A 13,280-nucleotide genomic window follows, 5' to 3' on the forward strand; every position below is an offset into this window, starting at 1 on the left:
GGCCGGTCCGGAAACAGCCGAGCGGATCCGGAAACAGCCGAGGGGACCCGGAAGGGGTGAGCGCCGTCACCAGGGAGTGCTGGAACCCGCCGTTTGCGCGGAGGCGATGGCGGCAGCTGCGCCGGCGGCCGCGGGCGAGGATGGCCGGCGACGGCGGCCGGGGGCCGGTACGTGAAGGCGCGTCCATGCACGCGAGGGGCAGCAGAAGCCGGAGGCGGGGCCGAGCTCGGAGCCGGCGGATGGGGGGGTGGTGAGGGGGAGAAAGGGGCGGGGCCGTGCCGTCTGGAGAGAGGGGGCGGGGCCTGCGGCCACCGGAGGAGGGGGCGTGGTCCGGCGGTCGAGGGGTAGGGCCAGTGGCAGGTGAGAGGTGGTCCAGTGAGGGAAGGGGCGGGACCATTGGAAGGGAGGGTCTAATCTGGGAAAAGATGGGGGGGGAAGGCGGGGCTCCAGGCCGCACGTGGCATAGCGAGGTGAGAAGGAGGCGGGGCTAGGTGAGCGGGGCGGGGCCAGGTGAAGGTATGAGGATCGTGGCTGCAGTACTAGGTTGCAGGACTTGTAGATTTGATGGTCCCGGGTACAGGGGGCCCGGGAGTGATGGGAAAAGAGGTTGATCCCCGTCCCCCACAGCCCTGGACCCCCAGCCCCAGGAAGGGGCGAAGGGTGAGGCCGAGTCCGAGGAGCTCGGCCAGCTGCGGGCCGAGCTGGCAGGCGCCCTGGCAGAAATGGAGACCATGAAGGCCGTGGCGGAAGTGAGCGAGAGCACGAAGGCCGAGGCCGTGGCTGCAGTGCAGCGGCAGTGCCAAGAGGAGGTGGCTTCACTGCAGGCCATCCTGAAAGGTGAGGCAGAGACTCTTCCCAGACTCCCCGGCGGCCCCATAAGAGGGAAGTGCATGACAAGCAAGGGGTCAGGGGGCACAGATAGGCTGTGGGTTAGGTTAGCTGCGCTCCTAGCTCAGGGCAGGCTTCAGGGTCCAGAGGAAGGGGTGCCCTTTTCTGATTTGCATAGAGGTGCTTCCCGTGCTGGAAGCAGCTCTGTGAGTTCCAGCTAAGTTTAGCTCCGAGCTTCTACCTGTTCCCTTGCCCGGTGTCATTTCTTGTCCCTCACTGATGACTGATCAACCCTGAAAGATGAGCAACTTTTCAGTTCCTGGAGCCAGCCTCATGTAAGCCTCAATCTCCGTGAGTCTAACCCTCTGGTTTCCTTCCTTACTGCCCCATACATGTTCAGATCTCCCCTTCCATCCTCGGTCCTTGAGATGTACCGGCTCCCCGCCCCCCAGATCCCCCAGCCTCTGCTCTTATTTCCCCCTTCTCCAGTCAGAGGCCAGAGTCTCTGAAGTAGCTTCCAGCCCCGTCCCAACCCTCTGCTTCCGTGGCCCCAGCTGGAGTGACAACTCCCCTGGCCCATGCCCCAGCCTTCTCGCAAGTCTGGCCCTGTAGCCTGGTCTTGACATTGGCTTCCAGAGTGAACGTCCTAAAATTCCCATCTCACTGTGTCATTTCCTTTTCTAACAACCACTGCTGGCTCCAGACTTCTCTGGGGCCGAATTTCCCACATTTCAGGCATCCACATATCACCCGTGCACCATGGTTGTCTCCTTGTACAATTTACTCTGTTATCTACTTAGTACTTGTTATTTAAATAGACCCAGTTTGGGGGGAGGGGGGGCTCCCGGGTGGCTCAGTCAGTTAAGTGTCCGAGTCCTGATTTCGGCTCAGGTCATGATCTCAGGATCGTAAGATCGAGTCCCACATTGGGCATCACACTGGGTATGGAGCCTGCTTAAGATTCTCTCTCCCGCTCTCCCCATCTCCCCTTAAAAATAAATCAAAAAGATCCATTTTTAAAAAACTCATATACATTTATTTTAAAAGGAACTTCAGGGCGCTTGGCTGCCTCAGTTGGTAGAACATGCAACTCTTGATCTCAGGGTTGTGAGTTTGAGCCCCACATTGGGTGTAGAGACTACTTAAATAAATAAACTTCAAAAAATAATAATAAAGAAAAGAAACTTCCTATCATGTAAGAGAAACTTAAGTGTGTCCTAAATAACAATAGGTTTCCCCCATCATCCAAAAGTCGAGTGTTCCTATGAAAATTTTCTAAACCAAAATAGCATGTAAAATGAAGGCACAATTACCATTAATTTATATGGAAAAATTTTTATTTAAAAAAATTTTTTTAAGATTTTATATATTTGAGAGGGAGAGAGAACATGGGGGGGGTCAGAGGGAGAAGCAGACTCCCTGCTGAGCGGGGAGCCCGATGCAGGACTCGATCCCAGGACCCTGGGACCATGACCTGAGCCGAAGGCAGATGCTTAACTGACTCGGCCACCCAGGCGCCCCTCAATGTTTATTTTTATTTATTTATTTGAGAGAGAGAGCGGGGGGTGGGGGGAGGGCAGAAGGAGAATCTCAAGCAGACTCTGCGCCGAGCGCAGAGCCCCACACAGTGCTTGACCTCACGACCCTGAGAGCATGACCTGAGCTGAAACCAAAAGCCGGATGCTCAACCAACTGTACCACCCAGGCACCCCAGTAGTTAACATTTATTGAGCACTTACTTTGTGCCAGGCTCTGAGTTAAATTCTTTATGAGTATTTATTTAAGTTTTATTCATTTAAGTAATCTCTGTACCCAACATAGGACTCAAACTCACAACCCCGAGATCAAGAGTTGCATGTTTTTCTGACAGAGCCAGCCAGGCACCCCAATTTATGAGTATTTAATCTTCATAACAATCTCCGTGAGGTAGGAATTAGGATCTGTTTCCATTTTGCAGGGGAAGCTCTGAGGCCCAGAGAGGTTAGATAACTTGCCCGAGGTCATACAGCTAGAAAGCAGAAGATTGAACCCAGGCAGTCTGGAAAGAGAACCTTTAGTTCTAATGTTAGTACATGTTAAAATAAATAACTATGCAAATAAAAACTGGTGGGGCGCCTGGAAGTCTCACTCGGTAGAGCATGTGACTCTTGATCTTGGGGTTGTGAGTTTGGGCCCCACGTTGTGTGTAGAGACTACTTAAAACCTTAAAAAAAAAAATCTTTAAGGGGCGCCTGGGTCGCTCAGTCAGTTAAACATCTGACTCTTGACCAGCTAGGTCATGATCTCAGGATTGTGAGATTGAACCCTGTGTCAAGCGCCTTGTCAGGCTCTGTGCTGGGCGTAGAGCCTGCTTACGATTCTCTCTCCCTCTCCACCACCCCTGACTTGCACATGCACACTCTCTCTCTCAAAAACAAAAAAAAATCTTTAAGAAAAAAGTGGCCCTGTTCCACCTAGCATCCCCTCCACCTCCCACTGACCTGTAGGATAAATTCCAAACTCCTTGGTGTGGCATTCTCGGCCTCAGGAGGCATCCACTGCCACCGTGTGCCCCCTTTTCAGCATCTGTCCTCGGGCGCCTTCACTCTAGCCCTTACAGCACATGCCCACCCTGCCCCGGATACACCGTCCGCTTTGCCACCTCTGAGTCTTTCCTCATGCTGGTCCCGTGACTCCGTCTGTCCTTTGTCACCTCCCGGCGTCCTCTCACCACCAGGCGGGCAGAGCAAAGAGCTCCTTCCTCTGGGACCCACAAGCCCGGGAATGGTCCTCTCGGGGCTGTTCTCCTGCCGCTTTGTAACTGTTTCCACAGCTGCCTTCCCCATCAGAATGTGGGCTTCTGGTGTCAGCGTTTGTGTTTGAGTCATTTCTCTATTTCCAGAGTCCAACTCGGACTCTGGTCCAGAGTAAAAATTTACTGTACTGTTGGAGGCTGCTTGTTCCTGGTACGTATCAGTGGGAATAGAGATCATATCTTCAGCGTTTATTACGTACCGGCTGGAGGGCTGAACACCTTGCAGATGTTGTCTCGTTTGCCAGCAACCCAGTGGGGTCGTCGTTAGTGTCCCCACTTTGCAGCCCAGGGCCATCTCCCCACAGAGCCCGCTGTCTCCGTCGCTCTGGTCAGCTGCCTCACTGAGAGCGGCGACGGTAGCGAGCCCCCCTCCACGCACAGGTAGGGCCAGCGCCTGACCCTCCCTCTCCTCGGCCCTTCCTGTCTCTGCAGACTCCATCAGCAGCTACGAAGCCCAGATCACTTCCCTGAAGCAGGAACGGCTGCAGCAGCAACGGGACTTTGAGGAGAAGGAGCGGGAGCTGGGACGCCTGAAGCAGCTGCTGTCCCGGGCTCACCCCCTGGACTCCTTGGAGAAGCAGATGGAAAAGGTTGGGGTTTGGAAAGATGTTGAGGCAGCCAGGGTGGCCGTGGGGCAGAGGGAGTATTGGCGTCCCATTCCCAGATCACTGGGAGCAGGGCGCCCGGTGATAATGCTAGGTGTAGCTCATACTAGCTCTGTACTCGGCCAGGTCCTGGCTCTGCCACTTACTGGCAGGATGGCTGGATTTGTTTGCCTCCAAAACGAAGGAGATGATGCAGGGGGGAGGGAGCTAACCCTTGAGGACAGCACTCATGGACTAGGCACGGAGAACACTGCTTGACGGATTCTGGCTCTCCAGTCTTTCCCCATCAGACCCATTTCACAGATGAGTGAGGTGAGGTTCCGAGAAGTTCAGGAAATCTCCCCAGGTTATTGCACAGAAAAAAGCAGAGTAGGGATCGAAACATCTAGGTAGCCTGGCTCTGAAATTCTTGTTCCTAATGTCTATAGCTTATCGCCCCCTTTATTATTGGTGTCCTTGACAGTGGTAGGGAGCTGATTTGCCAAACTCCATCTTTCAAAGCAAGTTCACATCATTACCTCATTGATCCTCACAGCAGCCCTGTGAGGTAGGGTAGGTGCTTCCCGCATTTCACGCAGGAGGAAACTGAGGCTCAGGAAGACGGCCTGGGTAGAAAGACAAAGATCAAAATAGGAGCCCAAGAAAGGAGGCTTGCAACCCACGGCTTCCCAGCAGAGGCTGATGCTTGCATTCCCAGCGATCCTAGGGAGCAGTCGCACGGGAGGGCGGGGTGGGAGGGGGTGAGGGAGAGGGCCCTGCCGAGCAGGAGCCCAGTGCAGCGAGCAGAAGGACAGCAAGCCTAGAGTCAGGCAGTTCAGTCCTGGCCCACCTCCTGCGTTCGGCCATCGGCCACCCAGGGCATGGGCATCCGCAGCGTGTGTCTTTCAGGGTTTCAGATGGGACCAGAGGTGTTTCGTTTCTTTTGTTTGGGCCATGCAGACTCATCCTGCGTGTTGCAACTGTTTCACATAGGGATTTGGAGGGTTAAACTGAGCTTGCTTGAGACAGGTTCAAGAGGTAGAAATGGCATGGATTGGAAGGGGATGGATGACTGGCAGATTGCGGCCTTGGACAGCTGGGTGGGTGACCTAACACCCATAGGAGGGGAAACGGTCTTGTGAGTGGTTCGTATTTGGCCGTACTTGGGATAGAGGAGTCTGTGTGACACCCAGGTGGAGATGGCCAGAGGCCATTGACTGTGTGGGTTCAGCAGGATCCCAGACCTGAAAACAGACCAAAAAGAAATGGCCAGCAATGTTGGGGGGATGGGGGTAAAGGACATATTAGTTAGGATGAGATTTAAAAACGCAAATCAACGGTAGCTTAAATAAGATAGAAGTTTATTTTTCTTAAAGTCCACACAGATAAGACATTCCAGGACTGACGTCAGCTCAGCAAGGCATTAGGGACCCGGATTCCTCTTATGGCACTGTTTTGCCATAGGCAGCTTATTGCCACATGGTCCAGGATGACTGCCAGAGTCCCAGCCATCATATCCACAGTCTAACCATCAAAGAGGAAGAGGAGTAAAGAAAAGCACACCCTCTCCCTTAAGGAGTTGTCCTGGAAGTTTGCATTAACATCTCATTAGCTGGGACTTAGTCGTGTGGCCGTGCTTAGTTACAGGGAAGCTGAGAAATGTAGATGGTGTTGTAGAATTTAGGGCATGTGAGCATCTGTGATAAAAGAAGTAAAACTGGATGTTGGGGAGGGAAAGGGTGAGGAGCAAGTGGGCACCAGGCAGATTGTCGTGACTTCGGCCCCTTTGCATGCTGGGGGGCCTGGGCATGTCGTGTAAGTACTCAGAGCCTCTGTGTTCTTATCTTTAAAATGGGGATGGACAGCACTTCTTTTTTTTTTATTTTTTTATTGTTATGTTAATCACCATATATTACATCATTAGTTTTTGGTTGGACAGCACTTCTTGGGAGGTTTGGAAGGGCTGGCGTACTTAGAGGGGAGGCTCAGAACAGACCTGAGGGGTCCAGCTCTTGGGAGGGGGGGCTGCTGCTGCCTAACCCCCTTCCTCCAGGCCCATGAGGACTCGGAGAAGCTTCGGGAGATCGTGCTGCCCATGGAGCAGGAGATTGAGGAGCTGAAGGCGAAACTGCTCAGAGCGGAGGAGCTGATTCAAGAGATCCAGGTGAGGGGGCGGCTGGGGGGTGCTGCGCGAAGAGGGGGCGCTGCAGGACCCTGGCCCCCCAGCCTCTTCCCTGCCCCTTCCCCTAGAGACGGCCCCGGCACCCCCCTTCCTTGCATGGCTCCACGGAGTTGCTGCCCCTGTCCCGGGACCCGTGGCCCCCGCTGGAGCCCCCGGAGGAGCCGAGCGGAGACGGGGGCGCAGCGGCCGAAGCCTTCGCCCACAACTGTGACGACAGTGCCTCCATCTCCTCCTTCTCCCTCGGCGGCGGGGCCGGCAGCACTGCCCTGCCCCGCAGCCGCCAGGGCCTGAGCCCCGAGCAGGAAGAGACGGCCTCTCTGGTGTCCACGGGCACCCTGGTCCCCGAGGGCATCTACCTGCCCCCTCCTGGCTACCAGCTTGTCCCGGACACCCAGTGGGAGCAGCTGCAAGTGGAGGTGAGCAGAGTGGGTGAAGCAGCCTGCCTGGGGTGTGCGCACCGCCCCGCCCCCAGTGCTCACTGAGCACCTGCTGTGCGCACGCCCAGAGCTAGAGCCGGGGCTCAGGCAACAGAAGCAGGGCAGCCGGCCGGTTGGGAGCCACCCCCCCGCCCCCCTCCCCCACCGCGGAGGTGCAGGAGGCAGGCCTCCACTTGGAGGCCGAGACTGAGGCCAGCGTCTGTGGCAGGGGCAGCAGCTGCAGAAGGACCTGGAGAGCGTCAGCCGGGAGCGGGACGAGCTGCAGGAGGGTCTGAGACGGAGCAACGAGGACTGTGCTAAGCAGGTGGGGCCCCGCTGTGTCGCCACCAACCCTGGCAAGGCCCCTGGCTGGCTGCCTGCCTCCTGGCCCCGACCTCACCGTCACCTCCTTCCACCCACAGATGCAAGTGCTCCTGGCCCAGGTCCAGAACTCAGAGCAGCTGCTGCGGACCCTGCAGGGGACCGTGAGCCAGGCCCAGGAGCGGGTTCAGCTGCAGATGGTGAGGGCTGGGGGCCGGGGCACGAGGGACAGGAGTGTGCCGGGAACTGGCTGAGAGGGGCGTGCGGATAGGTCAAGGCACCTGTCCTGCCCATCCCGCCCCGCCCCCCGCCACTCCAGCTGCGCCCTGGAGTCAGCGCCGGGTGCATAGAAGGTTTCCAGGGCCCCGGGCGCTGCAGTCAGAGCAGGGGTTCTGTGTTCCCACCATGCCTCAGCTCGGAGCCCCTGCCTTGCCTCCTTGAAATCCAGATGGTGGGACCTAGCTTGCAGAGTTGTGAGTGAGGCTTAAAAGCGAGGCTTGCAAAATCAGATGCTCCCCCCAAGCCTGGACAGGAAGTATAAATGATTCAGTCGGGCCAGGTGTAGACGGGAAAGAGCAGTGTGGCAGACTGGGAGGCCCCTGGGGCTCTCTGATGGGAGCCACGGGGGAATGTGAGCTCGATGCTGCCGCAGTTTCTGATTTGTCCAGAGAAGCCAGAAACCCGGGTACTTCTGTATGTTGCCCCGTTTTTATTTTATTTTTTTTCAAGTAGGAAATGATTTTTTTTTTTTAAACTTTTTACTGTTATGTTAATCACCGTACATGACATCATTAGTTTGTGATGCAGTGTTCCATGATTCATTGTTTGTGTATAACACCCAGTGCTCCATGCAGAACGTGCCCTCTTTAGTACCCATCACCAGGCTAACCCATCCCCCCACCCCCTCCCCTCTAGAACCCTCAGTTTGTTTTTCAGAGTCCATCGTCTCTCATGGTTCGTCTCCCCCTCCGACTTAACTCCCTTTCATTCTTCCCCTCCTGCTATCTTCTTCTTTTTCTTTTTTCTTAGCATATGTTGCATTATTTGTTTCAGAAGTACCGATCTGTGATTCAACAGTCTTGCACAATTCACAGCGCTCACCATAGCACATACCCTCCCCAATGTCTATCACCCAGCCACCCCATCCCTCCCACCCCCCACCACTCCAGCAACCCTCAGTTTGTTTCCTGAGATTAAGAATTCCTCATAACAGTGAGGTCATATGATACATGTCTTTCTCTGATTGACTTATTTCACTCAGCACAACACCCTCCAGTTCCATCCACGTCGTTGCAAATGGCAAGATCTCATTCCTTTTGATGGCTGCATAATATTCCATTGTGTATATATACCACCTCTTCTTTATCCATTCATCTGTCCATGGACATCTCGGCTCTTTCCACGGTTTGGCTATTGTGGACATTGCTGCTATAAACATCGGGGTGCACGTACCCCTTCGGATCCCTACATTTGTATCTTTGGGGTAAATACCCAGTAGTGCAATTGCTGGATCGTATGGTAGCTCTATTTTCAACTGTTTGAGGAACCTCCATACTGTTTTCCAGAGTGTTGCCCTGTTTCTAAAGTTGGTAACTAATTGCAGCTGTTAAACCCGTATGGACCCAATAAAACATTCGAGGTGGCCTGCCCCTTGTGACCTCCAAGCCATTGAGGAGAGTGTATAAAGAGCTTGGGGGTCAGGGGTGCCTGGCTGGCTCCTTGGTGGAGCATGCGACTCTTGATCTCGGTGTCATGAGTTCGAGCCCCATGTTGGGCATGGAGCCTACTTAAAAAAAAAAAAAGAGCTTGGGGATCAAAGGCACTTAATAAAGGGTGCTTCTTTCTTTCTTAGCAGAGGAGGGTGTGGGCTTTCTGGCCGTCAGTGGTGTCAGAAGGAGGGTTCAGGCTTTGGCCTCACAGGCCACTGGCGACACCCTCTCCCGCCTCATCCCCTCCTACTAACCGTCCGTCCCCAGGCGGAGCTGGCCACGTCACATAAGGGCCTGAGCCACAAGGTGAAGCGGCTGACTGAGGAAAACCAGGGGCTCCGGGCCGAGCAGCCGCCGTCTTCAGCCCCCCAGGGTCTGGAGCAGGAGGGGGGCCACGAGGAGTCGCTGCCCAGCTCGGTGCCGGTAAGGGGAGTGTGGGTGGTGAGAACCTGGGGCCGCCCCACTGGCCCTTGCCCTGCACACACGGCAAAGGCATTGGGCCTGCGACCAGGGCCCTTGGGGGCAGACCTGGGCTGCTGTGTATTTGCTGCATCACCTTGGCCCACCCCCTTGACTCCTCGTCTGAGAAATGGGAGCACGCCCCCTTCCCAACCATGGCGTGAAGAGAAAATGAGTTAGCAGAACGCGTAACATGAAGGGAGGCGTAACAGGGCTGGTTGGTTATTTTTAAGTGAGACCCACAAAATTGATCCTTGTCTTGGTTTATAAGAAGCTTGCCCTTGGTCACCCTGCCCTTGGTCGCCTGGCCCTTGGTCACCCTGCCCTTGGTCGTCCTGCCCTTGGTCGCCCTGCCCTTGGTCGTCTGGTCCTTGGTCGCCCTGCCCTTGGTCGCCCTGCCCTTGGTCGTCCAGCCCTTGGGCGTCCTGCCCTTGGTTGTGCCCTTGGTCATCTGGTCATTGGTCGCTCTGCCCTTGGTCGTCTTGCCCTTGGTCACCCTGCCCTTGGTCATCCTGCCCTTGGTCGTCCTGCCCTTGGTCGTCCTGCCCTTGGTCGTCTGGCCCTTGGTCGCCCTGCCCTTGGTTGCCCTGCCCTTGGTCGTCTGGCCCTTGGTCGCCCTGCCCTTGGTCGCCCTGCCCTTGGGCGTTCTGCCCTTGGTCGTCTGGTCCTTGGTCGCTCTGCCCTTGGTCGTCTTACCCTTGGTCACCCTGCCCTTGGTCATCCGGCCCTTGGTCGTCCGGCCCTTGGTCGCCCGGCCCTTGGTCACCCTGCCCTTGGTCGCCCTGCCCTTGGTCACCCTGCCCTTGGTTGTGCCCTTGGTCATCTGGTCCTTGGTCGCTCTGCCCTTGGTCATCTGGTCCTTGGTCGCTCTGCCCTTGGTCGTCTTGCCCTTGGTCACCCTGCCCTTGATCGCCCTGCCCTTGGGCGTCCTGCCCTTGGTTGTGCCCTTGGTCATCTGGTCCTTGGTCGCTCTGCCCTTGGTCGTCTTGCCCTTGGTCACCCTGCCCTTGATCGCCCTGCCCTTGGGCATCCTGCCCTTGGTTGTGCCCTTGGTCATCTGGTCATTGGTCGCTCTGCCCTTGGTCGTCTTGCCCTTGGTCACCCTGCCCTTGGTCGCCCTGCCCTTGGGCGTCCTGCCCTTGGTTGTGCCCTTGGTCATCTGGTCCTTGGTTGCTCTGCCCTTGGTCGTCTTGCCCTTGGTCACCCTGCCCTTGGTCGTGTGGCCCTTGGTCACCCTGCCCTTGGTCGTCCGGCCCTTCGTCGTGCCCTTGCTCTGTTTTGGTTTCTATTATACAGACACGCTTGCCTCAACAGCGGGGTGCTAACTTCGGTGGTTTGAGCATTACAAGGGTGTCCTGATCTGGGGATGGGGGGATGGGGGGGATGGGGGGGATGGGGGGATCCTCCCTCGGCTCCGTGCGCGGGGGGTCCTCCGGGCCCTGGTGGTGTGGCTGCTATAAACCTTCACCTCCTTGTGCTGGGCGCTTAGGTTGTTCCCCTTTTAAGTTTCCTCCCTTGGCCCGCACCCCCGGGATGGTGGCCCCTGTGGCCCCCCCCCGCCCCCCGGCAGTGACCGGCCTCCCCTCCAGGAGCTGCAGCGGCTGGTACGCCTCACGAGGCAGGAGGCGCGCGCCCAGCAGCAGGCCCGGGAGCACGAAGCCGAGCGCCTCCGGATTGAGATCGTGACGCTCCGCGAGGCGCTGGAAGAGGAGACGGCGGCCAGGGCCAGCCTGGAGGGGCAGCTGAGGGTGCAGCGGGAGGAGACAGGTGAGGCACGGGGAGCGGGGCCACCCCGGCCTCGCTCCCGGGGAGGCCAGGAGCGGGCAGCGAGGAGCCGGTGTGTAAGAAGGAGGAGCCTTGACCTCTCTTTTTTCCTTTCCGCACAGAGGTGTTAGAGGGTGAGTAGGGGCCCGGAGCCCGGCCGGGCGGGGCGGGAAGGAGGGGGGCCGTGGGCCTGACCGCTGGCCCCTGCCTGACTTCCCAGCCTCCCTGTGCAGCCTGAGGACGGAGATGGAGCGGGTCGAGCAGGAACAGAGCAAGGTGAGGGTGGCCTCCTCCGAGGCTGGACTCTGCGACGGCGGGCGGGGCGGCAGCACGGAGACCCTCCCCGGCCCCTCCTGCCCTTTCTGTCCCCATGAGGCCCGGTGGCAGGAAGCCGTGAGGCAGCCACCGGGCCCGGCCCCACGGAAGATGTCAGAGTCAGGGGTGGTGTGGAAGGGGCTCCCCGCCCCCGCCCCGTCCAGACCTCACGTGTCCCCTTGCGGCGCGAGGCCCCAGCCCTGCGTCCTGTCCCCCCCCCGCCCAGGCCCAGCTCACAGACCTGCTCTCAGAACAGAGGGCGAAGGTGCTGCGGCTGCAGGTGGAGCTGGAGACCAGTGAACAGGTGCAGAGGGATTTTGTACGACTGTCCCAGGCCCTGCAGGTACAGGATGGTCCCTTCCCCTCATGTGGCCGGGATCCAGGCAGCTCGTCCTAGGTCCTCCAAGGACGGCCTTCCAATTAGGGGCGTCCCCGTCCTCCTCCCGAGGCCGGCATCCTCCTTCCCTCCGGGCTGTTGCTCGGAGGCAGCGGAAGACCTCGCGCGCCCGGCTCTGTGGGCCGTGTGAAGCCCTCGGCCCCGAGCCTGGCCTGCGGCGCATGTGTCAGCCGCGCCTGCCCCTGCCCACGCTTGTCAGGCCGCTCTCTTAGGACCCGTTTCTTCCCTTGAATCCCAGTTTCACCGTGGGCTGGGGAAGGCGGGCCCCTGGGTGGCGGCGGGGGGCGGGGGGGGTGGGCAGGTGGAGCGGGGGCTGCATTTCCCCACCAAGGGCCCTCTTCCTCCCTCACTGGACCCCACAGGTGCGCCTGGAACGGATCCGCCAGGCAGAAAGTCTGGAACAAGTGCGCAGTATCATGGATGAGGCGCCCCTCAGGGACATCAGGGACATCAAGGACACCTGAGGGGCTAGAAACCCCCCACCCTGGGGGAGACTGCCTTTCCCTGCTCCTGAACCTAGAGGCCTGGGCTTTTTGCCGGGGCGGGGGCGGGGGGGGCGGCGTGTCTCAGGATAGAGTCTTCATCCCCTCCAAGCCTGGGGTTGGGGTGCTGGGGCCACCACTGCCCTCTCTCCAGCACCTCCCCCCAGGGGTGGCTGGCCTCCTGCTCCCAACGACGACACCTGGGCAGGAGTCCCAGCCCCCTCCAGGAACCAAAGGTGTAGGCTTAGCCCTGCGGCTTTCTGGCTGCCATGCTGCCTCCTGGGTCTCGGCCCTCCTGCCCCCCTGCCCCCAGCCAGACCGGCAGCTGGGCCCCGGGTGGTGGCTGTGAGCCTCTGGCCCACGGCAGCTGGGCCCTCCACACGCGCACCCCGGGACAGGCAGCTGCTTTCTGGACTGCATGACACTAAGATGCTTGTCCCCAGGGGCCCGACCCAGGCCCCGAGACGTGCACAGAGGCAAGACCAGACTTTTCTGTCATTTATTTTCAATAAATAAGCAGCTCAGCTCAATCCGTCGCCTTGTCCCTGCAAGCCCCACAGGGTTGGGGAGGAGGGGCCTTTCAAGAGCAGAAGGGAAGGTGGGCTGTCGAGGAGGGTGGAAAAGTGAAAGGGACCCTCGTGTTTATAAACAGAAAACTGTCGGGGAGAGGAGGGGACGTGGGCGTCTGTACCACAGCTCTGGCCGAAGATGCGTCACTATCAGGGTGGGGAAGGAGGGGCAGAGGGACTGGTTACTTCCTTCTTTCATCTTCTGGATCTGGAAGGAGAGAGGGAAGGGTAAGGCAGGGGGCCGGAGGGGAGAGCAAGAGTCCGTCCCAGGCTCTGCGGCCCCTGTCCCCGGCGCACGCACCTGGAGGGTGCCCCCGGGACTCACCTGTGTCCCAGCCCCCACTCGTCCCCCAGCGCGGCAGCCCTGGCAGCGGACAGCTCAGCCCCCAGCCCCCAGCCCCGCAGCGGAGCTGGCCCAGCCGGCCCCATGGCCCAGGCCGCAGATCACCCCGCCGGGAAG

At 58.4% G+C, this 13,280-nt stretch overlaps 2 protein-coding genes across 3 annotated transcripts in view; one reads left to right on the forward strand and one right to left on the reverse strand.

Annotated features, from left to right (window-relative positions):
• RABEP2 (rabaptin, RAB GTPase binding effector protein 2) lies at positions 1-12,781 on the forward strand. Its single transcript, XM_088029065.1, has 13 exons — positions 1-167; positions 628-837; positions 4,055-4,212; positions 6,260-6,370; positions 6,457-6,804; positions 7,034-7,129; positions 7,227-7,325; positions 9,102-9,257; positions 10,883-11,060; positions 11,180-11,191; positions 11,278-11,333; positions 11,599-11,715; positions 12,132-12,781. The coding sequence occupies exons 1-13, from the start codon at positions 107-109 to the stop codon at positions 12,231-12,233; spliced, it is 1,704 nt and encodes a 567-aa protein (XP_087885191.1). The 5' UTR covers positions 1-106; the 3' UTR covers positions 12,234-12,781.
• ATP2A1 (ATPase sarcoplasmic/endoplasmic reticulum Ca2+ transporting 1) overlaps positions 12,737-13,280 on the reverse strand; it is a 15,045-nt gene continuing 14,501 nt past the window's right edge. For both annotated transcript variants that reach the window (XM_028096787.2, XM_028096790.2), the window contains one exon: positions 12,737-13,028. In XM_028096787.2, the coding sequence (XP_027952588.1) occupies positions 13,003-13,028 (26 nt within the window). In that variant the 3' untranslated portion in view covers positions 12,737-13,002. The remainder of the gene's footprint in view (positions 13,029-13,280) is intronic.

This window comes from Eumetopias jubatus, unplaced genomic scaffold (genome assembly GCF_037043125.1).
Source record: "Eumetopias jubatus isolate StellerSeaLion01/CBP00866 unplaced genomic scaffold, mEumJub1_p1.0 scaffold_12, whole genome shotgun sequence".
Classification (NCBI taxonomy): Eukaryota; Metazoa; Chordata; class Mammalia; order Carnivora; family Otariidae; genus Eumetopias; species Eumetopias jubatus.

Bases quoted from the DNA above. Each gene is read 5' to 3' on its own strand.
- RABEP2 (XM_088029065.1), top strand. From the start codon at position 107: ATGGCGGCAGCTGCGCCGGCGGCCGCGGGCGAGGATGGCCGGCGACGG. The intron at 4,213-6,259 runs GTTGGGGTTTGG...CCCTTCCTCCAG, and splicing joins TGGAGAAGCAGATGGAAAAG to GCCCATGAGGACTCGGAGAA. The intron at 11,334-11,598 runs GTGAGGGTGGCC...CCCCCCGCCCAG, and splicing joins TCGAGCAGGAACAGAGCAAG to GCCCAGCTCACAGACCTGCT.